We start from the raw sequence: 25,820 nt of genomic DNA, 5'->3' as shown, positions 1-25,820 counted from the left end.
TGTCATATTTGATGAACAATAGTTCATTTCAATAGACAACAATTACCTTTTGAACCAAACCTTTTTCTTATTCCCTAACCACAGCCATCTCACTTAATGCAGGCTATTTGCCTTGCTGCTTCCTGAAATAATCTGAGGACCCCCTTAGACTTTTTGTGAGTTAATTTCATGGAAAAGTTCCCCTTTCTATTTTATTTTTTAAATTTAAATTTATTTATTTTAATTGGAGGCTAATTATTTTACAATATTGTATTGGTTTTGCCATACATCAACATGAATCTGCCATGGGTGTATATGTGTTCCCCATCCTGAACCCCCCTCCCACCTCCCTCCCCATACCATCGCTCTGGGTCATTCCAGTGCACCAGCCCTGAGCATCCTGTATCATGCATCAAACCTGGACTGGCAATTCATTTCTTATATGATATTATACATGATTCAATGCCATTCTCCCAAATCATCCCACCGTCTCCCTCTCCCATAGAGTCCAAAAGACTGTTCTATACATCTGTGTCTCCTTTGCAGTCTTGCATACAGGGTTATTGTTAATATCTTTCTAAATGCCATATGTATGCATTAGTATACTGTATTGGTGGAGAAGGAAATGGCAACCCACTCCAGTGCTTTTGTCTGGAGAATCCCAGGGATGAGGGACCCTGTTGGGTTGCCGTCTATGGGGTTGCACAGAGTCAGACACGACTGAAGCGATTTAGCAGCAGCAGCAAAAGCATACTGTATTGGTGTTTTTCTTTCTGGCTTACTTCACTCTGTATAATCGGCTCCAGTTTCATCCACCTCATTAGAACTGATTCAAATGTATTCTTCTTAATGGCTGAGTAATACTCCATTGTGTACATGTACCACAGCTTTCTTATCCATTCGTCTGCTGATGGACATCTAGGTTGCTTCCATGTCCTGGCTATTATAAACAGTGCTGCGATGAACATTGGGGTACACGTGTCTCTTTCAATTCTGGTTTCCTCGGTATGTATGCCCAGCAGTGGGATTGCTGGGTCATAAGGCAGTTCTATTTCCAGTTTTTTAAGGAATCTCCACACTGTTCTCCATAGTGGCTGTACTAGTTTGCATTCCCACCAACAGTGTAAGAGGGTTCCCTTTTCTCCACACCCTCTCCAGCATTTATTGCTTGTAGACTTTTGGATCACAGCCATTCTGACTGGCGTGAGATGGTACCTCATTGTCCAACAGCATACCCATCCTCTAAGCTCTGTTTTCATCTCTGTTCTTCCATGCCCTTCGCTGTTCGTAGTTACTTGGCCATTTTCAGTGTTACATACACGCCAAACAATTCACACCTTTTCTGCTGTGGAGTTTTAATTGAATCATTCTGAGCATGTAATAATTACTCCACAAAGAAATTGTGTGCCTTGAGGACAGACTGTTTCCTTCTTACTCTCCCTCGTTTCAAACAGTATCTAGAATATTCCGTGCATATTTAATACTTAAAAATATTTGTATATTTTCTGTTGGTTTTTTCATTGAAATCAATGTTCTCAGTTTCCTAGAATGAACAGCCAATGCCTGGTGTAACAGGGCACAGAAAAAGACTTAATCAAGTGACTATTTCAAGGAGAAATGGATATTTTACTCTCATGTCCACTGTAGAATTATTCACAATAGCAAAGATATGGAACAATGTAGGTCTCCATCAATGGATGAATGGAAGAAAGGGTGACATTTCATATACTCATTACATATGTGTATGCATATACACACACATACATATATGTGTGTGCATACTGGAATATTATTCAGTCACAAAAAGAAGGAACCCCACCATTTGAGACAACATGGATAACCTTGGACACCTGGACACTCACAGGCAAGGTTGGGTCAGTCTCTTGTGGGGTCACTGCTCCTTCCTCCTGGGTCCTGGTGTACACAAAGTTCTGTTTGTGCCCTCCAAGAGTCTGTTTCCCAAGTCCTGTGTAAGCTCTGGCGGCTCTATGGTGGGGTTAATGGAGACCTCCTCTAAGACGGCTTATGCCATACCAAACTCTGCTGCACCCATAGCCCCTGCCCCTGCGTCAGGCTACTGCTGACCCGCACCTCTGCAGGAGACACTCCAACACAGTTCCGCCTTAGTCTCTGTGGGGCCTCTGAGCCCTCATGTGCACAAGGATTGTTTGAGCCCTCTGAGCATCTTGGTGGGTATGGGGTTTAATTCTAAACGTGATTTTGCCCCTCCTACTAGGGTTTTTCCTTTGCCCTTGGACATGGGATATCTCCTCAAAGTAGCTACAGTCACCCAAAAAAGATGTCCTTTTCATTATAAGGGACTGGAAAGCAAAAATAGGTAATCAAGAAATACCTCAAGTAACAGGCAAATTCGGCCTTGGAGTACAGAATGAAGCAGGGCAAAGGCTGTTTGAGTTTTTCCAAGAGAATGCACTGGTCATAGCAAACACCCTCTTCCAACAACACAAGAGAAGACTATACACATGGACATCACCAGATGGTCAATACTGAAATCAGATGAAATATATTATTTGCAGCTGAAGATGGAGAAGCTAAATACAGCCAGCAAAAACAAGACTGGGAGCTGACAGTGGCTCAGATTATGAACTCCTTATTGCTAAATAGACTTAAATTTAAGAAAGTATGGAAAACCACTAGACTTTTCACGTATAACCTAAATCAAATCCCTTACAAATATACAGTGGAAGTGACAAAGAGATTCAAGGGATTAGATCTCATAGACAGAATGCCTGAAGAACTATGGATTTAGGTTTGTGACATTGTACAGGAGGCAGTGATCAAGACCATCCCCAAGATAAAGACATGGAAAGAGGCAAAATGGTTGTCTGAGGAGGCCTTACAAATACCTGTGAAAAGAAGAGAAGTGAAAGGCAAAGGAAAAAAGGAAAGATATACCCATTTGAATACAGAGTTCAAGGAATAGCATGGAGAGATAAGAAAGCTTTTCTTAGTGAACAATGCAAAGAAATAGAGGAAAACAATAGAACTGGAAAGACTAGAGATCTCTTCAAGAAAATTAGACATGCCAAGGGAACATTTCATGCAAAGATGGGCACAATAAAGGACAGAAATGGTATGGACCTAACAGAAGCAGAAAATATTAAGAATAGGTGGCAAGAATACATGGTAGAACCATAGACAAAAGATTTTTATGAGCCAGATAATCACGATGGTGTGATCACTCACTTAGAGCCAGACATCCTGGACTGTGAAGACAAGTGGGCCTTAGGAAGGATCACTGCAAATAAAGCTAGTGGAGGTGATGGAATTCCAGTTGAGCTATTAAAAATCCTGAAAGATGATGCTGTGAAAGTGCTGCATTCAATATGCCAGCAAATTTGGAAAACTCAGCAGGGGCCACAGGACTGGAAAAGGTCAGTTTTCATTCCAATCCCAGAAAAAGGCAATGCCAAAGAATGCTCAAACTACCACACAGTTGCACTCATCTCACATGCTAGCAAAGTAAAGCTCAAAATTCTGCAAGCCAGGCTTCAGCAGTATGTGAACCATGAACTTCCAGATGATCAAACTGGCTTTAGAAAAGGCAGAGGAGCCAGAGATCAAATTGGCAACATTCGATGGATCACCGAAAAAGCAAGAGAGTTCCAGCAAAACATCTATTCTGCTTTATGGACTATACCAAAGGCTTTGACTGTGTGGATCACAACAAACTGTGGAAAATTCTGAAATAGATGGGAATAGCAGACCACCTGACTTGCCTCCTGAGAAATCTGTAGCAGGTTAGGAAGCAATAATTAGAACTGGACATGGAACAACAGACTGGTTCCAAATAGGAAAAGGAGTATGTTAAGGCTGTATATTGTCACCCTGCTTATTTAACTTATATGCAGAGTACATCATGAGAAATACTGGGTTGGATGAAGCAGAATCTGGAATCAAGATTGCTGGGAGAAATATCAATAACTTCAGATATGCAGATGACACTACCCTTATGGCAGAAAGTGAAGAACTAAAGAGCCTCTTGATGAAAGTGAAAGAAGAGAGTGAAAAAGTTGGCTTAAAACTCAACATTCAAAAAATTAAGATCATGGCATCTGGTTCCATCATTCATGGGAAATAGGTGGGAATACAATGGAAACAGTGACAGACTTTATTTTTCTGGACTCCAAAATCACTGCAGATGGTGACTGCAGCCATGAAATTCAAAGACACTTGCCTCCATGTCCTGGCTAATGGAAGAAAAGTTATGACCAACCTAGACAGCATATTCATGGGAAATAGATGGGGAAACAGGGGAAACAGTGTCAGACTTTATTTTTTGGGGCTCCAAAATCACTGCAGATGGTGACTGCAGCCATGAAATCAAAAGATGCTTACTCCTTGGAAGAAAAGTTATGACCAACCTAGATAGCATATTCAAAAGCAGAGACCTTACTTTGCCGACTAAGGTCCATCTAGTAAAGGCTATGGTTTTTCCAGTGGTCATGTATGGATGTGAGAGTTGGACTATGAAGAAGGCTGAATGCTGAAGAATTGGTGCTTTTGAGCTGTGGTGTTGGAGAAGACTCTTGAGGGTCCCTTGGACTACAAGGAGATCCAACCAGTCCATTCTGAAGGAGATCCGTCCTGGGATTTCTTTGGAAGGAATGATGCTAAAGCTGAAACTCCTGTACTTTGGCCACCTCACGAGAAGAGTTGACTCACTGGAAAAGATTCTGATGCTGGGAGGGATTGGGGTAGGAGGAGAAGGGGACGACAGAGGATGAGATGGCTGGATAGCATCACTGACTCGATAGACATGAATCTGAGTGAACTCCGGGAGTTGGTGATGGACAGGAAGGCCTGGCGTGCTGCGATTCATGGGGTCGCAAAGAGTCAGACACGACTGAGTGACTGAACTGAACTGAGACAGCATATTATAAAGCAGAGACATTACTTTGTCAACAAAGGTCCATCTAATCAAAGCTATGGTTTTTCCAGTAGTCATGTATGGATGTAAGAGTTGGAGTATAAAGAAAGCTGAGTGCTGAAGAATTGATGCTTTGAACTGTGGTGTTGGAGAAGACTCTTGAGAGTCCCTTGGACTGCAAGGAGATCCAACCAGTCCCTTCTAAAGGAGATCAGTTCTGGGTGTTCTTTGGAAGGACTAATGTTAAAGCTGAAACTCCAGTACTTTGGCCACCTCATGCAAAGAGTTGACTCATTGGAAAAGACCCTGATGCTGGGAGGGATTGGGGGCAGGAGGCAAAGGGGAAGACAGAGGATGATATGGTTGAATGACATCACCGACTCAATGGACGTGAGTTTGAGTGAACTCCAGGAGTTGGTGATGGACAGGGAGGCCTAGTGTCCTGCAGTCCATGCGGTTGCAAAGAGATGGACACGACTGAGCGACTGAACTGAACTGAACTGAATAACCTTGAGAGCATTATGCTAAGTGAAATATACCAAATAAAGACAAATACTACATAGTATCACTTATATATGGAAGATAGAGAAAGACAAAAACCTTCAAACTCATAGAAACTGAAGAGAAACTGGTTAAAGGGCTGGGTGTGGGGTGGAGAAACAGGTTTTTGGTTAAGGGTACAACTTTTCAACTATAAGATAAATAAGATCTGAGACGCTGATATAAATCATGTAAACTATAGCTGATAACAACACTATGTTGAATAACTGAAATTTGCTAAGAAAGTTGAACTTGAATGTTCTCATCAGAAAAATAGGATAAATATATGAGGTGATGAAAGTTAATTAATAATTAATTAACTAGATGGTGGGAATTATTTCATAATAAATTCATTTTGAGGGGCTGTACTACATGGCATGTGGGATATTAGTTTACCAACCAGGGATCAAAGCTATGACTCTTGCATTAGAAGTAAGGAGTCTTAACCATTGGATCACAAGGAAAGTTCCATGTATATATAATATATATTTCAAATCACCAGGGTGTTTAATTATTTTAAAATGTTATTTGCCAATTATACAGCAATATAAGTGAAAAAGAAATAATTCTTGAGTATATGGTATTTTTTTTCTTAGATAAAAAGTTAATGTTGTAAATGTATGATGTTCTTAACTTTCCTATTGCTTAATATATAAATTTATGGTGATCCCCACCAAAATTTTAGAATTAAAAAAAAGAAAAACTCATTAAACTTCTCCTAATGTAATCTGAACATGTAAAATGATATGAAAAAATTTTGAGAAACAACAAAATGTAACAATTGAGGCAAGTGGTGCTATTATAAAGTGACACTAATTAAAATAATAGAGTATATTCAAGAAACAAGTAGGACTGAATAGTGTCTAGAAATAGATCCAAAGATATAAAAATCCTATTATAACAATTGGCATAAAATTGCTCCAAAATCACTGCAGATGGTGACTGCAGCCATGAAATTAAAAGACACTTACTCCTTGGAAGGAAAGTTATGACCAACCTAGATAGCATATTCAAAAGCAGAGACATTACTTTGTCAACTAAGGTCCATCTAGTAAAGGCTATGGTTTTTCCAGTAGTCATGTATGGACGTGAGTTGGACTGTGAAGAAGGCTGAGCACTGAAGAATTGATGCTTTTGAACTGTGGTGTTGGAGAAGATTCTTGAGGGTCCCTTGGACTGCAAGGAGATCCAACCAGTCCATTCTGAAGGAGATCAGCCCTGGGATTTCTTTGGAAGGAATGATGCTAAAGCTGAAACTCCAGTACTTTGGCCACCTCATGTGAAGAGTTGACTCATTGGGAAAGACTCTGATGCTGGGAGGGATTGGGGGCAGGAGGAGAAGGGGATGACCAAGGATGAGATGGCTGGATGGCATCACTGACTCGATGGATGTGAGTCTGCGTGAACTCCGGGGGTTGGTGATGGACAAGGAGGCCTGGCGTGCTGCGATTCATGGGGTCGCAAAGAGTCAGACACGACTGAGCGACTGAACTGAACTGAACTGAACTGAGAGAAAATATAGATGACTCATATGGTAGACATTGTTATGATAATTGGTTACCTGTTTGGGTGAAAAAAAAAAAGAGTTGGATCACAGTCTCATTTCATGTTACAAAATAAACTCCAAAAATTAAAAAAATTAAAATAAAAGTTACTATAAACACAATAGCAAAAAAAATGGTGCTTTAAATCATACAGTTAATAAGGTATTTTGCACAGTGTCCAGATATTTTAAAGCAGAGACTGGCAAAATATAGCCTGTAAGCCAAATATGGCCCTCACCTCTTTCTGTAAATATAGCTTTATTGGAACTCAGCCCTGGCAATCCATCTATGAATTATGTGTGGCTGCCTTCATCCTGCAGCCACATGTTACAGCAACCACATGGCTCAAAACACAGAAAATCTTGTTGTTTGTCTCTTTACAGAAAAAGTTTGCTGATCACTGCTGTAAAGGGAAAATAAATATGAACTATGTAATACTAAATACTAAAGTCATGCATGATAAACACTATAAAATTAAATTCCAAATAAACTGGGAAAATATCCAGAATATCTCTGGCAATGTTAAGTTAAAGACTGTAATAAGTTCCTTTAAAAAAAACTAAGATCACTACTCAAAAAGAGAAATGAGCAAAACAAATAAACTCGGAGCTCAGAAGAAGAAAAAAAATTAGTTAATATACATATAAAAGCAACTCAACTTCTCTAGGACTCAGAGAAATAAATAACATTGGTAAGATACCACTCACTGTTTATTACATTAACAACATATTTAAAAGTTGGGATCACCAAGTATTAAGTGAGGCCTGGGGAAATAAACACTCTCACTTAAAGTTCAATTTGACAATAACTATACCAAATTTTAAAACACACATAACTGTTGTTCCAGAAAATACATTGCAGATATTTTTTCACAAATGCTCAATATTACAGTCTTAAGTGTACAACAAGTACCAGCTACAAATTAAAGGACTATAAATAGGAAACTGGCGCATTTATGTAATGACATGCTATAAAGTGTTAAAAAGAGTTGACATAGATCTTTAGGTGACTCATGTGTAAGGACCTCTAGCATGTTCTATTGTTGGGAAAAAATAAAGCCAACTGCAATATGGTATTTGAAGAGTGACCTTGTATATGTTTAAAGCACATACATTAGTGCACAGGCATGTCCGTATACATAACCATTGACTGCATGCTGACATACAAACTAATTATCAAGGTTTTTTTCCTGGAGGATAGAGGTGATGAGTGAAAGAGTCCTACAAGGAAAGTTTTAAGCTGCATATACATTTGTGTTTTATTTTTATTTAAAAAAATTTTTATTGGAGTATAGTTGCTTTACAATGTTGTTAGTTTCTGCTGTAAGCAAAGTGAACCAGCTATATGTATACTTGTGTGCATACGTGTGCTAAGTTGCTTCAGTTGTGTCCAACTCTTTGTGAACCTATGGACCATAGCCCGCCGGGCTCCTTTGCCCATGGGATTCTCCAGGCACGAATACTGGAGCGGGTTGCTGTACCCTCCTCGGGGGAATTTCCAGACCCAGGGACTGAGCCCGTGTCTCTTAGGTCTCGTGCATTAGCAGGCAGGTTCTCTACCACTGGTGCCACTTGGGAAGCCCATACATGTAATATATCCCCTCTTTATTGTATTTCCTCCCCATTCAAGTCACCACAGAGCACTGAGTAGAGTTCCCTGTGCTGAAAGTGAACGTTTCTCAGTTGGGTCCGACTCTTTGCGACCCCATGGATTTTACGGTCCATGGACCTCTCCAGGCCAGAACACTGGAGCCCACTCCAGTGGGCTTGGATCTTCCCAACCCAGGGATCGAAACCATGTCTCCTGCGTTGCGGGCAGATTCTTCACCAGCTGAGCCACAAGGGAAGCCCAAGAATACTGGAGTGGGCAGCCTATCCCTTCTCCAGTGGATCTTCCTGATCCAGGAATCAAACTGGGGTCTCCTGCATTGCAGGTGGATTTTTTATCAACTGAGCTATCAGGGACTATACAGCAGGTCCTCATTAGTTATCTATTTTATACATAGTATCAATAGTGTATATAGTCAAGCCCAACCTTCTAATTCATCCCCCTCCCCCCACACTGTGGTAACTATCAGCTTGTTCTCTACACCTGTGACTCTCTTTGTGCTTTGCCAATGAGTTCATCTGTACCATGTTTCTAGATTCCACATATAAGCGATATTATATGGTATTTACTTTTCCCGTTCTAACTTACTTCCGTCAGTGTGAGTCTCGAGATCCACCCATGTTGCTGCAAATGGCATTATTTCTTTTTTCAATATTGAAAATATCCCATTGTATATACGTACCACATATACATATATACAATGGCTGAGGAATATTCTGTTACATATATGTACCAGATCTTTATCCATTCCTCTGCTGGTGGACGTTTAGGTTGCTTCCATGTCCTGGCATTGTAAATAGTGCTGCAATGAATATTGGGGTGCATGTATCCTTTCGAATTATGGTTTTCTCCAGATATATGCCCAGGAGTGAGACTGCTGGGTCATATGGAGTCTTTGGGGCTTCCCTTGTGGCTCAACTGGTAAAGAATCCACCTGCAATGCAGGAGACTTGGGTTCTATCCCTGGGTTGGGAAGATCCCCTGGAGAAGGGAAATGCTACCCACTCCAGTATTCTGGCTCAGAGAATTCCACGAAATGTATAGTCCATGGGGTCACAAAGAGTCAGATAGGACTGAGGGACATTCACTTTTTGGGGTTCTTCCCTGGTAGCTCAGTTGGTAAAGAATCCTCCTGCAATGCAGGAAACCCAGGTTTGACTCCTGGGTGGGGAAAATCTGCTGGAGAAGGGATAAGGCTACCCACTCCAGTATTCTGGGGCTTGCCTTGTGGCTCAGCTGGTGAAGAATCTGTCTGCACTGCGGGAGACCTGGGTTCGATCCCTGGGTTGGAAAGATCCCCTGGAGAAGGGAACCCACTCTGGTGTTCTGGCCTGGAGAATTCCACGGTCTGTATAGTCCATGGGGTTGCAGAGCCAGACATGACTGAGTGACTTTTACTTGGATCTTCCCTGTAGCTCAGAAGGTAAAGAATCTGCCTTCAATGCAGGAGACCTGGGTTCTATCCCTGGGTTCGGAGGATCTCCTGGAGAAGGGAATGGCAACTCACGCCAGCATTCTTGCCTGGAGAATCCCATGGACAGAGGAGCCTGGCAGGCCACAGTCCGTGGTGTCGCACAGAGTCGGACATGACTGAGAGACCAGCACTACTACACTGAGACTCTACTTTTAGATTTTTAAGGAACCCCCATCGTGGCTGTGCAGGCACTTTTGAATCATGAGCTTTGAATTTCATGGTTTGAATGGTTTTTGCCCCTAAGTTCATTTTAGATTATTTTTTTTAAGTTGCAATAGAATTTTGAAGTTACATTTAACAATGGCAAGACCAGCACTGCTTGCTACAGTAGTTAGGGTATCAGAGAGACTTTGTGTGCAACTGTCTGTATTTATTTTACCCCAGAAATCTACTTACAGGGAGCTGACACCCATATGAAGATGTTCCTTCTAAATTTATTTTCAAACATTTTTGAATTTTCTTCTGGTAGAAATAGTGTACATGGGCTAAAGGTATTGATTTGTGTTTGCTAGTTTCTTTTAAAAGATTTGGCCAGTACATCCACCAGGTAAAGTCCCTACATAGCAAACACATTTTGTCTTTGTTTGGTACTTTGACAGTGAAACTCAGAAGGTTAGAATTTTTGCTCAGCTCAGCAGCTGGAATAAAAAGATACTATCTGAAAACACTGCTTTCTGAACAGAATTCTAATGATTTCAATGTCCTTTCCAAACTTGATGATATGCTTTTAGGGGGAATGTGTCTGCAAGTCTGGAGGACACAGCCGTTAAAATTAAGCCTTACCTAATCACCAATTACCAATGAAATATTCTTGGAATTTTCTTGAAATTTTCATTGTTGTTGTTCTAGAGGGAAAGTTTATATTGACATGTTAGCTGTAAATGTAAGGTTTATTCATCAGAAGAGTTACAATTTAGCCATGTATAGCAACAAATCACACAGTGGTTCCATTAAAGCATCTTGCATTTCTTAGAATCCTGTAGTTAGATAGTATAGTATTAGTACAGTCATTCAGTCGTGTCTGACTCTTTGCGGCCCCATGGACTGTAGCCCTCCAGCTTCCTCTGTCCATGGGATTCTCCAAGCAAGAATACTGGAGTGGGTATCCCTTGCCTCTCCAGGAGATCTTCCAAATCCAGGAATTGAACCTGGGTCTCCTGCACTGCAAGGTGGATTCTTTACTGTCTGAGTGATCAAGGAAACCCAGTAGCTAGATATCCTATTTGTAAATGGGTAAAAATGAAAACTGACCTTTATCCTCGAGAATAAATAGTGCTAAACACATGAAGAACAGATTTATGATTCACACAAGCCTAAATAGAATTGAAGAGAACTGAACTCTGCTTCTTCTTGGGAGCTATCATCTTCTCTCCCTGTCAGCACAGATTTAACAGAATACCCGACGTATCCCAATATGGGGATTTCAACTGTGCATTCATAGAAGATCCCAGTGTGACAAGCTGCCAAGCAAAGTAGATAAAAAAAATCCATCACCTGTTAAAATCCTGCCAGCGTCATGGTGAAATTTCAGAGTTTAGGAAAGAAACCTTGCACCGGCAATCAGCAACACGTGCCTGATGGCATCGGCAACGTCAGCAAACAGTGCATTCCTGATTTCGACTCGCAGTGTTCTCTTTCAGTGAACAAAAAATAAAGTGCAAATGAAAATGCTCTTGCTGTCATCAGCAGGATTTGACCTGATCAAGTCCCAGAGTCCAACACACAGACAGAGAATGGTTTCCTTGCAGAAACACCAGGACGAGAGAGGATCCAGGCAAGGAAACTTTTAGCCCCTTTTCCTTAATAGTGAAAAGTTTCTGAGTCTTTCTTCTAAAGTTACAAAAAGGTACACTGAATACAGCTCAGAAATGTCAGTCTCTGAAGAAGAAAGCCTAAGTCAGCTGTAGCTTTACACTCAGGATTTCTGTCGGTCTCTCATCCCTTCTTTCCATCAGTTCACGTCTCTCTTACAGATCATTACCCTCCCAGGTAGGAAAAGACCAGAGGCACCGTGATCTGGGTTAAGACTTGACCGGAGCGCTGGCTTCAGATACAAGCCTGGCTAAGACTTTGGGGCTGGTGAGTCAAGCCTGCAAAGAACCTGCAGGACTCTGCTACAGTACAGGGGTCTGTGAGCTTCATCACGATGGGGGAAGCATGTCTTTACCCTATGTACAGAGACCTTATCTGTGAGAGTTTCACAAAATTGTGGAAGCGAAGACATGAGAAAGGAGAAAAGTTGTAAACAAATCATTATTATGGGCAACCTAAGGAAGATGTGTAGCTATTTACACCTTGAATTTATTTGTAAGGTAGGTTCCAGTGACTGCCACACAAGAGGTAACCCAGTAGGCCTTTAATTCTTATTTTCATTACTTGTATTTATTTTTATTATAGGTGTTGAAAGATTCAGCAAGTAAATCAGAGAAGCACCAATCTAAGTGATTCATCTTATTTATAGCCACAGAGGCTACCTCCACCAAACTCATTAGTAAAGTGTGCAAAATGAGCAGGATAAATGTGGTAGACATGGCTGATTATTGCTTTTTCTCCAGTTCTTCCTGTACCAACACTCATTTTACATAATTGGCCTAATCTAAAGCAGAATTTACAGTCATCTACTCATATAACTGAGTAATGATAACAGTGTTTTGAGTGTTTGATATTTCTTGGGTGCTATTTTAAGAGCTTTAAAGCATTACTTCATTTAATCAACTGAAAGCATTATAATTTAGCTGTGATTGTGTCCATATTACAGATAAGAAAACTGTGGCTCAGGCAGTTTGACTGCCCAAAATCCTAGATCAGAAAGGATTTCCTCTCCCAAAGAGCCTAACCAAGAATCCACGCTATTAATCGCCAAGTCATTCATTCCTTCTCTTCACATCCAGGTGATTTTATTTCTTTGCCATAGATCATCACCTACATATTTTTATGTTTTAATATTACAGAGCAATTAATTTAAACAACCCCACTCTGATAATAAAACCAAGATCAGTTGCATCAAGGTTCTTCATACAATAAAACAACCAACAAAACTGTTTTAAGGAAACAACTGATGGTACAAGTAATGTGTTTCCAAAATGCTGTTTAGCCAGTGTTTCCAAGTTAAAAACAACAAAGTGGTGGGTGGCCCAGTGCCACTTCTGTTCCCAGGAAATCTGTCCCAGGCACAAGTGCTACATTTTAAACCAGGGGTCCCTAAACTCCAGGATCTAATGCCTGATGATCTGAGCTGGAATTGATGTAATAATAATAGAAATAAATTGCACAATAAATGTAATGCCCTTGAATCATCCTGAAGCCATCCCCTGCCCCACTGGTTCGTGGAAAGATTATCTTCCACAAAACCAGTCCCTGGTTCCAAAAGTTTGGTAACTGTGGTCTTAGACAGGGTGACCTAAGCTTAAACATCATGCCGAGTCTAATCAGGGGAAGGGGTAATAGGGAGCAGCAGCCGTGGCAAGAAGATCTCATAGGGACAAATGAACACACACACACACACACACACACATACATACAACTGTTGCTGGGGAGAAAGATACTAGAAATAATAAACCCCAAATTGGGCGAAGCTGGAAGCTGGGGTAGGGAGGAGGTGTTCATGAAACACTTTGCTAGGGTCCTGAGTGACAGTTGAAATAAAACACAAATGTCTTCCCTTCTCTTCACAGCTTCGCAAGTATTGTAGAATCATACACCTTTGGTATCTGAAGAAAAAAATTCAGATTTTTCCAGATGTGCATTCCTTGAGGTCGTAATGAGATGATGCTTGACCTCCACATGAGGACCAAGCTAGCCTCTGCACTCTCTAAACACACACACATTATTTCCTTAGAAGGTAGTTGCTTCCTTCTAGAAAGTCTCTTTAGAACTTGGCAAGGCTTCTTCCCTCTTCCTGTGTTGGCCCAGTCTGTGCTATATATTGGTCTGGCAGCTTCTATTGGATTCTACCTGCTGACTCGGACAGAAAAGAACAGCCTGGCTGGATTCCTTGCCTGTCACTCTGATTTCCACAACACAGACCAGACGAACTCACAAAGCCCCCAAGGTAGGCAAATAAGAGTAAACAGGGACATTTGCAAAATAAGGTCTAAAGTTCTGTTGTCAGAAGCTACATATACTTTATTTTTCAAATACAAAGCAAATTATCAAAACACTATGAGCAACATGGAATGCTCCTTTAAAAAAAAAAAAAACAAAAACTGGAGTGAGCTCAATTGTGAAAGCCAGGTGCTGTGATCTTTTGAGTCCAGGAAAGGGATGCCTGTGTATGTAATGCCCTGTTTTTGATATGCATCACTTTATCTATATTTAGCTTTGAAAAGAGTTAAAATGTAGCATTGCTTCTTCTTTGTACGGCCAATACATTCACTAATAAGGATTAATGACCACAATAAGGTATAACATGTGATACTTTGAACACTATTTTTGTATATTCTCTTGGCTTTGATCCTCCCCAAAGCCATGTTAAGTATAATGACAGAAGAGGAAACCAAGTTCCAGATTTGAACAGACCCAGGAGAGGACGCCAGAGACCCTGTCACACAACTTCCCACTGGGGACATTTCCCCTCCTCCAGACTCTCATGAGTGCATCGTTCTAGAAATCTTCCTGTCCTCTTCTTTTCAAGAGCTAGAAAAAATGCAAGAACTTGACACAGATACATGGAGTCACCGCCTTCAGCCTGTATTCTAATGGAATATCTAATATTTTTCCTTTGGGACAAATGTCATATTGTACCACAAAATGGAAAAAGCTAGCTAGCAGAACATAGTTTGATTACTTGGGGAAGAAACTTTCCATTAAAGAAGAGAATAACCCTTTTAGTTAACATAAAAGTCATCTACCAACTTTACTGTCTACTATTAGCCACACCTATTAGTCGATGAATACCTTCCTATTTCAAATATGTTGCTTTGAGTCAACACTGAGCCATGATTCGCAAACTCGTTCCCAAAGCATCCAAAGAAAAGAAAGCATAACAGAAGGAGATGGACAACAGAAAGGCTTTCCCCCTATAATGGATTTAACTGTCCAGAGCACACAGTACTACCTGCAGATCTTCCCTCTCCCTAACAAATGGCAGATGTCAACGTGAGAGGTTGATTGCTATTTTTTCCCATCAAATTGATTCTCTCCCTCCCTCCCTCTCTCTTCCTCTCTCAACTCTCTTTCTCTCCATCACTGTCACTATATCTGTCTGTCGTACATGCTTTTGGAGAATTTCAGGAACAGCTTTGTATCTGGAAAACAAGGCTGCCAGAAAAAGGCATGGAATAGAACAAAAGCTTTACCCCAGAGCTTCTACACGTTACAAACGCTTGCACTCAGATAATAGAAACATCGAGCCTCAGGTGACTGAGAACACTTACTGTTGGTTGCATAACGTATGGCGGATGAGGCATCCATGAAGTACTCTGGACCTATGCATCAAACAGCATTTATTAGCACAAAGCAATCACAGAGAGAACTCGGTTCTTGCGTTCAGTGGAGTCACACTAGGTCATAAGAAAGTGGAGTCCATCTGACTTAGTGCTCAAAACTAAGGATAGAAAGGAAGCTATTGGACCCGATTTATTTGGTCCCTGAAACTTGGTAAAATGAAAGCAAATTCCTACTTCACTGGAGATGGCGGTAATGCCCACATGATCCAGGCTACACCATGGGCACATTTGGAGGCTGGTATTGGAGATGAAAGTCTTAGGAGGCTTCAGGGATCTCTTGTTTGGAGGTCAACACGCTGGAAGACCCAGGTGAATAAAGAAGGAAGCATTACTTAGCATGATTGCTCAGACTTCCTTTTTTTCTGTCATTGGTTCTAACCTCAAATTCTCAAGTGATCCCATCTTGGAAATAAATCCAAGTGGTGAAAGTTGGGGAATGAATTAGAGAGATCAACCAGAAATTTGGGGGAATGTTTTGGGTTAAACCCAAGTTAAGTAAGTCTGTGATTTTTCTCTCTTATAGTAATTGTTATGGTTACTAAAAATGAGTGTATGAACCAGGAAAATGTTCTGAATATTTCCCATCAGTCAAATGAGAAAGTCAGCTTCTAAGAGCTGAACGTGACATAGATAGCCCTGAAGATTTTGGTTTCAATAGACTCACATCAGTGAGACTGCCAATGAACTTTAGACTAAAAAAAGAAAAAAGTGGTGAAAAGCAAGAATCAGCAACGTAGGAAATTGCTCTAATTCCTTTCTGAGAAAAGAGAGCTGGAGTTAAATTCCACTTATGGGCCCTCCCAAGTGAAATGACAGCTCTGTGGAGATTTTATTCATGACACCAAAGTGCTCTACAATGGAGCTCAGTGGGTGGTCTTGGCTGAAACAGAGGCCAAGATTTGAAAAAATGGGTAAAAAAACCAAAAGCACACATTACAACCAGGCAGGCCTGCAGGAAGAACAAAAACTGAACAGCATCTGCACTTAGCCTCATGGGTCCCCAGGAAAGGCATTTAAGAAATCAGCCATCCAGAGACCCTCTAATGCAATTCACCCAAAAGTCTGTTCCACTCACCCCCTGACATGTATCAAGAACCTAAGTGCAGACACAGAATGAAAGTGATCTGCTTCGGAGTGAGGGGGATCTGTTAAGGGAAAATGTGCATAGTCTCAAGCGGGATGCTCTGACAGTGGGGATCTCCTGGCATGACATAGATAGGTAGTGGATGAAGAACGTGAAACTTCACTGAATTCATAGCAATCAGCAACATCACAATCCCCACCCCAAACCCCCACGCCCACCCCCACCATATGCATGATTTAAGGGAACACACAGGCACACACACTCTGGCTATCTCCAAAGCTGTAGCAATGCCACTCGACCAGCTAGATAGCATTCATAGGCAATTTTGTTTCTAACTAGAATTAGAAGAACTGTCTAAAGACCTACATGAGGTAAAGAGAAGGAGGGAGAAATATTTGTGATAACTCAAAGGAATAAGATAGGAGCCCTGTTTGAGGGGAAGGATGGCTATTTCTTTCCACCTGCACAATTAAGGCTAACTGGCGACAACGTCCGGTTTAGGACACACACTGAGTCTCAGATTTTCTTGTGCTTCAACATGTGGAACCCCTGAGGTCTCTTCTGACCTCTTTGGAAGTGAGAATGAAGTCAGAGGAGGAAGTAGGAAGTACTTTTACCCCTTTGATAACTTTCCCTATTTCTTGGAGGCAATGATTTAGCATCCATCCATGTAGCTTTCCATGGATACACAGAACGACTGTGGCAAATGACAAGGATCCAGTATCCCAAAGGGAGTGCAAGGAGTTGCCAGAAATGTGTTCTCAGAAAAGATACACTAGGGAACTATGAGAACCAAAATAACAGACAACACACAAAGTAACGTCTCAGTGGTAAGAAAGCTGTACTAAGGTTGGCTGAAAAGCAGCAAAATCATGGAAACTCAGCAGGCAGAATGGAAGCACAGTGGATTTTTATAATTCAGTGAAACAGATGCAAACAAGCTCTTGAAAGCGTAGGCTCAGTGGATAGTTTGAATATTATGACATTAAGATGGGACTAAAGGGAAGACAACTTGAAAACTCTACTGTGTCCTTTTGGACTTGAGATAGTCTATTTTTGGCAAGAAAGGTCTCTCGGGACGTGCAGGTAAATTGGACATACCTGGTATGTGGAGACAGGGGAAGCAGCAATGAATGGCGTGATGGATGTCTGTGGAATCATGCGGTTGGTTGCAATACTGTACGGTGAAGAATAAAATCTGCGAACAGAAAAAAAAAAAGAAGATTCATAGATTTGTGACGCTAACGCACACCTGGCTGCTAACCAAATGCTACCACGCGTGTCTGAAGAAGATTGACTTCCACCCTCGTGTGACCCATTCATTGCTAACAGGAGCGGACAAGAGACTGATGGTCTTTGATTCCACTAAGAAATAAACTGTTCTAAACAAAATGACAACTTTGGGTCCTCTTATAAAATTGGCCACGCAGAAATCTCTTAGGCCAGGTGAGTGTAATAGTATGTTTGATCAACAGGGGAGAAAAGCTGTGGCTCTTGTTTTTGTTTGTTGGTTTGTTTTAAGGCAACACTATTATAAAGCTCCTTGAAAAAAAGGTGAATTGGTAGCACCAAGCTTTATGAAAGTGGCTGGTGCTACACAGACATAATTGCATTTACTTCTTCATTCAAGAAAGAGGATCAGCTTCCAGACAGTTCTGGATAATTTATGCTAGTCCATGCCCTTAGGCAAAAACTAACCTAAGTACTTTCTCCATGAAAAGAAAAGGACAATTTGTGGAGAATTTGGGTCAAGATGGAGGTTCTGCACCTATGTGATATTCTCCTGTAGACTCTAGAAAGCACTGCGTTTTCTAGTCCTCCAGGGCCCTCCAGTGAACAAGTATAGAAAAACACTGGGCAAGATCACGTGTGGGTGCATGCTCAGTTGCTCAGTCCTGTCCAACTCTTTGCAATGCTATGGACTATAGCCCAGTCCATGGACAGCCTCTTCTGTTCATGTAACTTTCCAGCCAAGAATACTGGAGTGGGTTGCCATTTCCTCCTCCAGGGGATCTTCCCAATCCAGGGATCAAACCCAGGTCTCCTGCATTGGCAGGAAGGTTCTTTGCCACTGTGCCACCTGGGAAGCCTGGGCAAGAGCAGAGCTCCACCAATCAGAGGAGGGGTGATTCTTCTGGATATCTATTAAAGGATAGATTTAACAGGGATCTAGGACTTCCCTGGTGGCTCAGACTGTAGTCCGCCTGCAATGCAGGAGACCTGAGTTCGATCCTTGGGTCAGGAAGATCCCCTGGAGAAGGAAATGGGTACCCACTCCAGTGTCCTAGCCTGGAGAGTTTCACAGAGAGAGGAGCCTGGTGGGCTGTAGTCCATGAGTTCACAAAAAGTTGGACACCAATGAGCGACTAAAATTTTCACTACTTTCAAGGGTATTGAAAACACTGACATTCCACCTCCACTCAGACTATATCCTGGAACCCATAAGTTACTTAATGCTCAGATTCCTCAGGAGAATTTTAAATCATGTTTCCTTTTTCATATCTCACTGGTAAGGGAAAGTCTAGAGTGACTAACCACTGAACATGCACACAAAACCAGGATGCCTGTGATGGACTATTTCCCTGTTATGAGGATAGATTGGAAAAATGCCAATTAGGGCTCATGGAATCATTGTTTTCATTTTGCCATACTCTTTAGTTCAGTTGTGCTCAGTCACTCAGTCGTGTCTGATTCTTTGCGACCCCATGGACTGCAGCACGCCAGGCCTCCCTGTCCATCACCAACTCCTGGAATTTACCCAAACTCATGTCCAATGAGTTGGTGATGCCATCCAACCATCTCATCCTCTGTCATCTCCTTCTCCTCCTGCCCTCAGTCTTTCCCAGCATCAGGGTCTTTTCAAATGAGTCAGCTCTTTGCATCAGGTGGACAAAGTATTGGAGTTTCAGCTTCAACATCAGTCCTTCCAATGAATACCCAGGACTGATCTCCTTTAAGATGTAATGGTTGGATCTCCTTGCAGTCCAAGGGACTCTCAAGAGTCTTCTCCAACACCACAGTTCAAAAGCATCAATTCTTCAGCACTCAGCTTTCTTTACAGTCCAACTCTCACATCCACACATGACTACTGGAAAAACCATAGCTTTGACTAGATGGACCTTTGTTGACAAAGTAATGTCTCTGCTTTTTAATATGCTGTCTAGTTTGGTCATAACTTTCCTTCCAAGGAGTAAGAGTCTTTTAATTTCACAGCTTCAGTCACCATTTGCTGTGATTTTGGAGCCCAGAAAAACAAAGTCAGCCACTGTTTCCCTATCTATTTCCCATGAAGTGATGGAACCAGATGCCATGATCTTAGTCTTCTGAATGTTGAACTTTAAGCCAACTTTTTCACTCTCCTCTTTCACATTCATCAAGAGGCTCTTTTGTTCTTCTTTGCTTTCTGCCATAAGGGTAGTGTTATCTGCATATCTGAGGTTATTGATATTTCTCCTAGCAATCTTGATTCCAGCTTGTGCTTTGTCCAGCCCAGCATTTCTCATGATGTACTCTGCATAGAAGTTAAGTCAGAAGGGTGACAATATACAGCCTTGATGTACTCCTTTTCCTATTTGGAACCAGTCTGTTGTTCCATGTCCAGTTCTAACTGTTGCTTCCTGACATGCATACAAGGTTTCTCAAGAGGCAGGTCAGGTGGTCTGGTATTCCCATCTCTTTCAGAATTTTCCACAGTTTACCGTGAGCCATACAATCAAAGGCTTTGCCATAATCAATAAAACAGAAATAGATGTTTTTTCTGGAAGTCTCTTCCTTTTTCCATGATCCAGCAGATGTTGGCAATTTGATCTCTGGTTCCTCTGCCTTTTCTAAAACCAGCTTGAACATCCAGAAGTTCACAGTTCACGTATTGCTGAAGGCTGGCTTGGAGAATTTTGAGCATTACTTTTCTAGTGTGTGAGATGAGTGCAATTGTGTAGTACTTTGAGCATTCTTTGGCGTTGCCTTTCTTTGGGACTGGAATGAAAATTGACTTTTCCAGTTCTGTGGCCACTGCTGAATTTTCCAGATTTGCTGGCATATTGAGTGCAGCACTTTCACGGCATCATCTTTCAGGATTTGAAATAGCTCACCTGGAATTCCATCACCTCCATTAGCTTTGTTCATAGTGATGCTTCCTAAGGCCCACTTGATTTCACATTCCAGGATGTCTGGCTCTAGGTGAGTGATCACACCATCATGATTATCTGGGTCATGAAGATCTTTTTTGTACAGTTCTTCTGTGTACTCTTGCCACCTCTTCTTAATATCTTCTGCTTCCATTAGGTCCATACCGTTTCTGTCCTTTACTGAGCCCATCTTTGCATGAACTGTTCCCTTGACATCGCAAAGTCAAGTGAATTACTACTTCTAGTTTATTTTCTCTTCTTTTTAAACATAGTTTATGACTGAGATTGGAATTTTGGAGACAAAAGCTTCCTCATCTCTCAGAGGTCTCTGATGTTTTGAATAGAGAATCTCATGAGTCACCTTTCTAAAGAAGCATTCCACCAGAACCCTGCTGAGTGTAGGGGGGCTAGATTTCAATGTTTCCAGGGTTCAAAGAGTAAATTCTTTAAGCTTAGATTCTATACAAGTCTCCAAGCAAGGATTATAGAACTAGAGTCTTAAATTGATCTAGTTTTCAACAAGGATTATAAGGTTAGGGTCTTTTGGTTAAAAAAATGTAGTTGAAAAAATTACTCCCCTACCCATTGTATTCTCCTTACTATCCATTCCTACATCTACCACGTCTCTAAATCTGCTCTTGTGTAGTTCAGGAGAAATGAATTATGACTACGTCATGTACCTATTAGAATGATCTGATTTTTTAAAAAAGGCAATCAGAGCTGTCACAGAATTAGAGAAGGTGGAATTCTCTTTCATTGTTGGTGGAAATAGAGAATTGTCCTGCCCTTTTAGAAAACAGCTTGGCAGTTTCATATAAAGCTAAAATACACATAGCATATAACTAAAAAATCCCACTGATACATAGCAACTAAAGATAAATGAAAACTTGAGTTCACACAAAAACCTTGATGCAATTATTTACAGCAACTTTGATACTTGCCCAAAACTGGAAACAAGCCAAATATCCTTCAACTGAACTGATAAACAATGTATAGTCCATCCATACACTGGGAGGCGACTGAACAATTAAAATGAAATAAACACTGGTGTGTTTAACGTGGTGAAACTTGAATGGATTATGCTGAATGAGGGATCTCAGACTCCAAAGACTTTATATTTTGTATCTATTTCTATAGCGGTATGGAAAATGAAAAACTATACATTCCAAAACCAAATAATGGATGCCAAAGGCTGGGCTTCAGGGAGGAGTCTGACCACAGAGACGCGTGAGGGAATTCTGGGAAATGATGTGACTGTTCTGTTTCTTTGTTGCTTTGCTGTGTGCTTTTCAGGCCTCATACAATTGTACCCTATTAAGAGTGTGTGCATATATATATATATATATATATACTTTTAACAAATCTGACTTTTAAAAAGACAATTACTAAGCAAGAAAACATCTATTCTTCCATTAAAAAAAAAAAAACTGTATTGAAGGATTCACTATGTGTACCAAAGATGGGTATGGCATTCATTTGAGTTTCTCTCTTTAGCTACTTAACTTGAATGTCCTTTGTGCATTAACCAGCCTAAAGCCAGCCAATGGCTTTCCACTGCAATGAGAACAAAATCTGAATTCCTGGTATCGACCACTGCTAGCACAGTAAGGCTACTGTCCGTCTCTCTTCCTTGAGCCAACTAGGATCCATCCAACCAATGACCTTCCATCACATGAGCCTGTCATTCTCATCTTGGGCCACTGACCTTACAATTCTCTTTACCTGGTATGCTTATTTCCCCAAATCTCCCTATACCAACCTCTTTGTCATTATTGATTTCACTCAACTTTCCCTTCTTCTGAGAGCTCTATAGCTAAAGTAGCAACAACCGTCTCTGCCCCAATTGTTCTGTGTTCCTTTCCTTGACTTTATTTTTGTTTTTCCCCATTGGCATTATCACTATTTGAAGTAGCCTTTAAAAAATGTCTTTATATATATGCTATGTGCTGAATGTGTGTCCCTTTAAAATTCATATGTTGAAGTCCTAACTCCCAGAGTGGCTGTATGTGGAGGTTAGGCCTCAAGGAAGAAAGTAACATTAAATGAGCTCATGAGGGTGGGGCCCTAATCTCCCAGGGTTAGTGTCCTTATAAGAAGAGATACTCCAGAGACTTCCCTCTCTCTCCACACACACACACAGGGGAAATGCCATGTGAGGACACAGTGAGAAAACAGCCTTGTAAAAGCCAGGAAAACAGTCCTCACCCCAGACTTAGTCAGCCAGATCTTGATCATGGACTTCTAGCCTCCAGAACCGTGAGGAAATATATTTCAGTTGTTTAAACCCACACGATCAATGGCTTTTTTTTTTTCTTTAACAACAGTTGAGCTGATTAATGGAATGCATTAATTGGCTATCTCTCCCTCTAGATTGTTGGCTTCAAGAGAGTTGAGGACAGCTGGACTTTGTTGCCTAGGACAGAGTCTGGGACATAATAAATACAGGCATACCTCATTTTATTGTGCTTTGCTTTAGTGTGCTTCAAAGATACTGTGATTTTTACAAACTGAAGGTTTGTGGTAACTGTGCATTGTGAGACGATGATTAGTGTTTTGAACAATAAGATATTTTTAATTGAGGTATATACATTGTTTTTGTAGACATAATGTTTTGCAAACTAACATTCTATAGCCTAGTCTAAACATAACTTTTACATACACTTTTAAAATTGTGTGACTCATTTTATTGAGATATTTGCTTTGTTGCAGTGGTCTGGACCTGAACTCACAGTATCTCCAGGGTCTGTCTATGCTTAATACCTGATGGCTGACTGAATGAATAAATAAGTGCAAAACCGCTTAGGGGGATAAGCAGTGATCATAGTAAAGGATGGCCAACGTCAAATGTGTGGAGACACAGAAGACGCCATCTGTTCAGATAGGAAACTGAGAACTGAGAACTGAGAATGCTGGCTTACATCACAAATCACCTGTCTGTACCTCTGTACATCTCAATGAAAGCTTAAACTAATGCCCGTTTTCTAGGCATATAGAGAAATTGATAATCAGAGAAAACAGACCTTTTATACAAAAATCATGGTTTACATCTAGAAACACACACACACACACACACACACACACACAAACCCCTTCAGGTTTTATCTTAGATTTTACTTATGAAGCAGTGAACAAAAAGATTTATGTGGGGCTCATAATGACCTAACAGGCACTCACGACCACTCCACTACCAGCCCTTTTCTCCACGTAGGTTTAACTTCTCTTAGAAACCTAGTCTCAGCCTTGCATACCAACAGCATAAATCATGCCTCACATTTTAGAGTGGCTGGTTTATTTTGCAAAATGTACTAAGCAGCATATTAAAAATGAAAGCAATAAGGACTGGATGGACAGACAGCATTTACAGCGAACTTTACGGGGAAAAAAAAGAACAGAAACAGAAAAACAGCCAAGTAAATGGATACTAACAAAGTGTGTTTTTGTTCTATTTGCTCTAATCCTATCTGTCCAACAAGAATGATATTTCATACTCCCCAGCAAGTTCCAACACTGTCTGCCACTCAAATCAGAGAGTTATTTAGAACAGAAAATGGACTGGAGAGATCAGACTCAGTACACTATCCTGATCCCCTAATTCCGGCATTCTGAAATAAGCTCTCCCCAAGTCCAAACATAAACCAGATGACTTTACAGGAAAGCTTTGCTTAAACCACGGCAAGAGAGGCTGTTATTGCATCTGAGGCTTAAAGTCACCATGTCTAAAGAAAACGCCCCGAGCCGGCCTCCAAAGAGAGAGCTTCAGAATGAGTTTCCCAGTCTCATCACTTGTTCTCAATCCCTGCCATGTATCCTTCATGGTTCACACAGCCTCCACATTTTAAAAGAAGAAGAAAGAAAGGACATCCAAATAAAAACTTCAAGCATAGGCATCCTATTCTGGGGGAACAGGAAAGGTGAAATTAACGGCACTTTAATTTTGTGGCTATAATAAGACAGCTAAGGTCATTTGAAACGTGACTATATTTTTATATCTGGTTATATTAATATATGCATTATGGGCTTCCCAGGTGGCTCAGACATAAAGAATCTGCCTGTTAACGCAGGAGATATAGGAGAGGTAGTTTCGATCCCTAGGTTGGGAATATCCCCTGGAGGAAAAACATGGCAACCCACTATAATATTCTTCCCTGGAAAAATCCCATGGAGAGAGGAGTCTGGAGGGCTACAGTCCATGGTGTCACAAAGAGTTGGACATGGCTGAGCACGCACGCATAGGTGCGTCATGCCTTGCAAATGCTGTCACAGAAAACCAGGAACGAATTTTTAACTAACCATGTTTTCCAGAAATAGTTTACTAAGGTATTTATTATAGTAAATTCACAGGTGTGGCAAGTGTTTCTTTTCTATGCTGTCCTAAACATAGACAGAAGCTTTCTTCCCAGGACATAGAAATATTTTTGGTTGTCACTGGGTCAGAGGGCTGCTCCTGGCATCGAGTTGGTAGAAGTCTGGGATGCTGCTAAACACAGGACAGTTTCCACCAAAAAAAATGATATGATCCAAAATGACACTCATGTCAAGGTTGAGAAGCTTTCCTTGGGAATGTTGACTAGTTACTCTGGAGAAGTTTCATGTGAAAAAATTCCAAATGTCAAAGGGTCTGAGAGGTTTAATTAAGCATGACCTATCTGTAGAACTCTGAGCTGGCCTCTGAAAAAAGTCGTATTTTTAAGGAACGCAAACGATTATTTAGTTTTCTGGCTTTTAAAGCAAGTGGCCTCCAGAAGTCTAAAGAATGGAAGTCTAGGTCACTAACAGGACATTATTTTACCTGTAGAAGAGCCATCTCCAGGGAATTTGGCAGTCAGTAGTGAAATCTTATTTCACTGACAATAAGAATAACATGAATGTATCAATAACCCCAGGGTAGGATTTTTTTGTAACTCTAAAAAATCACACACAATCCTATATGCACATTGAAATAAATGATGTTGCCTTGTCTTTCATGTCCATGGGCGATTTTGTTGGAGTCAGAACCACGAATCCTCGGGGTAACCCTATAGCATAAGATTAATAAGGTGTTGGTCCCCTTTATTGTAATACCACGTATCTTTCACTTTACATTCCTTTCCTAGTGTAAGAAGATCTAGTTTCTGTATCACTTAATA

General features: G+C 40.9%; 1 protein-coding gene across 17 annotated transcripts in view; it reads right to left on the bottom strand.

Moving 5' to 3' along the window:
- Nucleotides 1-25,820, bottom strand: part of RBMS3 (RNA binding motif single stranded interacting protein 3) — an 811,389-nt gene that overhangs the window by 104,605 nt on the left and 680,964 nt on the right. For 10 of the 17 annotated variants that reach the window (XM_069561193.1, XM_069561198.1, XM_069561200.1 and 7 more), the window contains 2 exons: nt 17,669-17,765; nt 15,412-15,462 (listed from right to left, as the gene is read on the bottom strand). In XM_069561193.1, the coding sequence (XP_069417294.1) occupies nt 15,412-15,462; nt 17,669-17,765 (148 nt within the window). The remainder of the gene's footprint in view (nt 1-15,411; nt 15,463-17,668; nt 17,766-25,820) is intronic. The other 7 variants (XM_069561203.1, XM_069561209.1, XM_069561207.1 and 4 more) reach the window with 1 other exon arrangement.

This window comes from Ovis canadensis, chromosome 19, assembly GCF_042477335.2.
Source record: "Ovis canadensis isolate MfBH-ARS-UI-01 breed Bighorn chromosome 19, ARS-UI_OviCan_v2, whole genome shotgun sequence".
NCBI lineage: Eukaryota > Metazoa > Chordata > Mammalia > Artiodactyla > Bovidae > Ovis > Ovis canadensis.
Note: the sequence above shows the minus strand (reverse complement) of the source record. Positions and strands in the feature narration are given on the sequence as shown.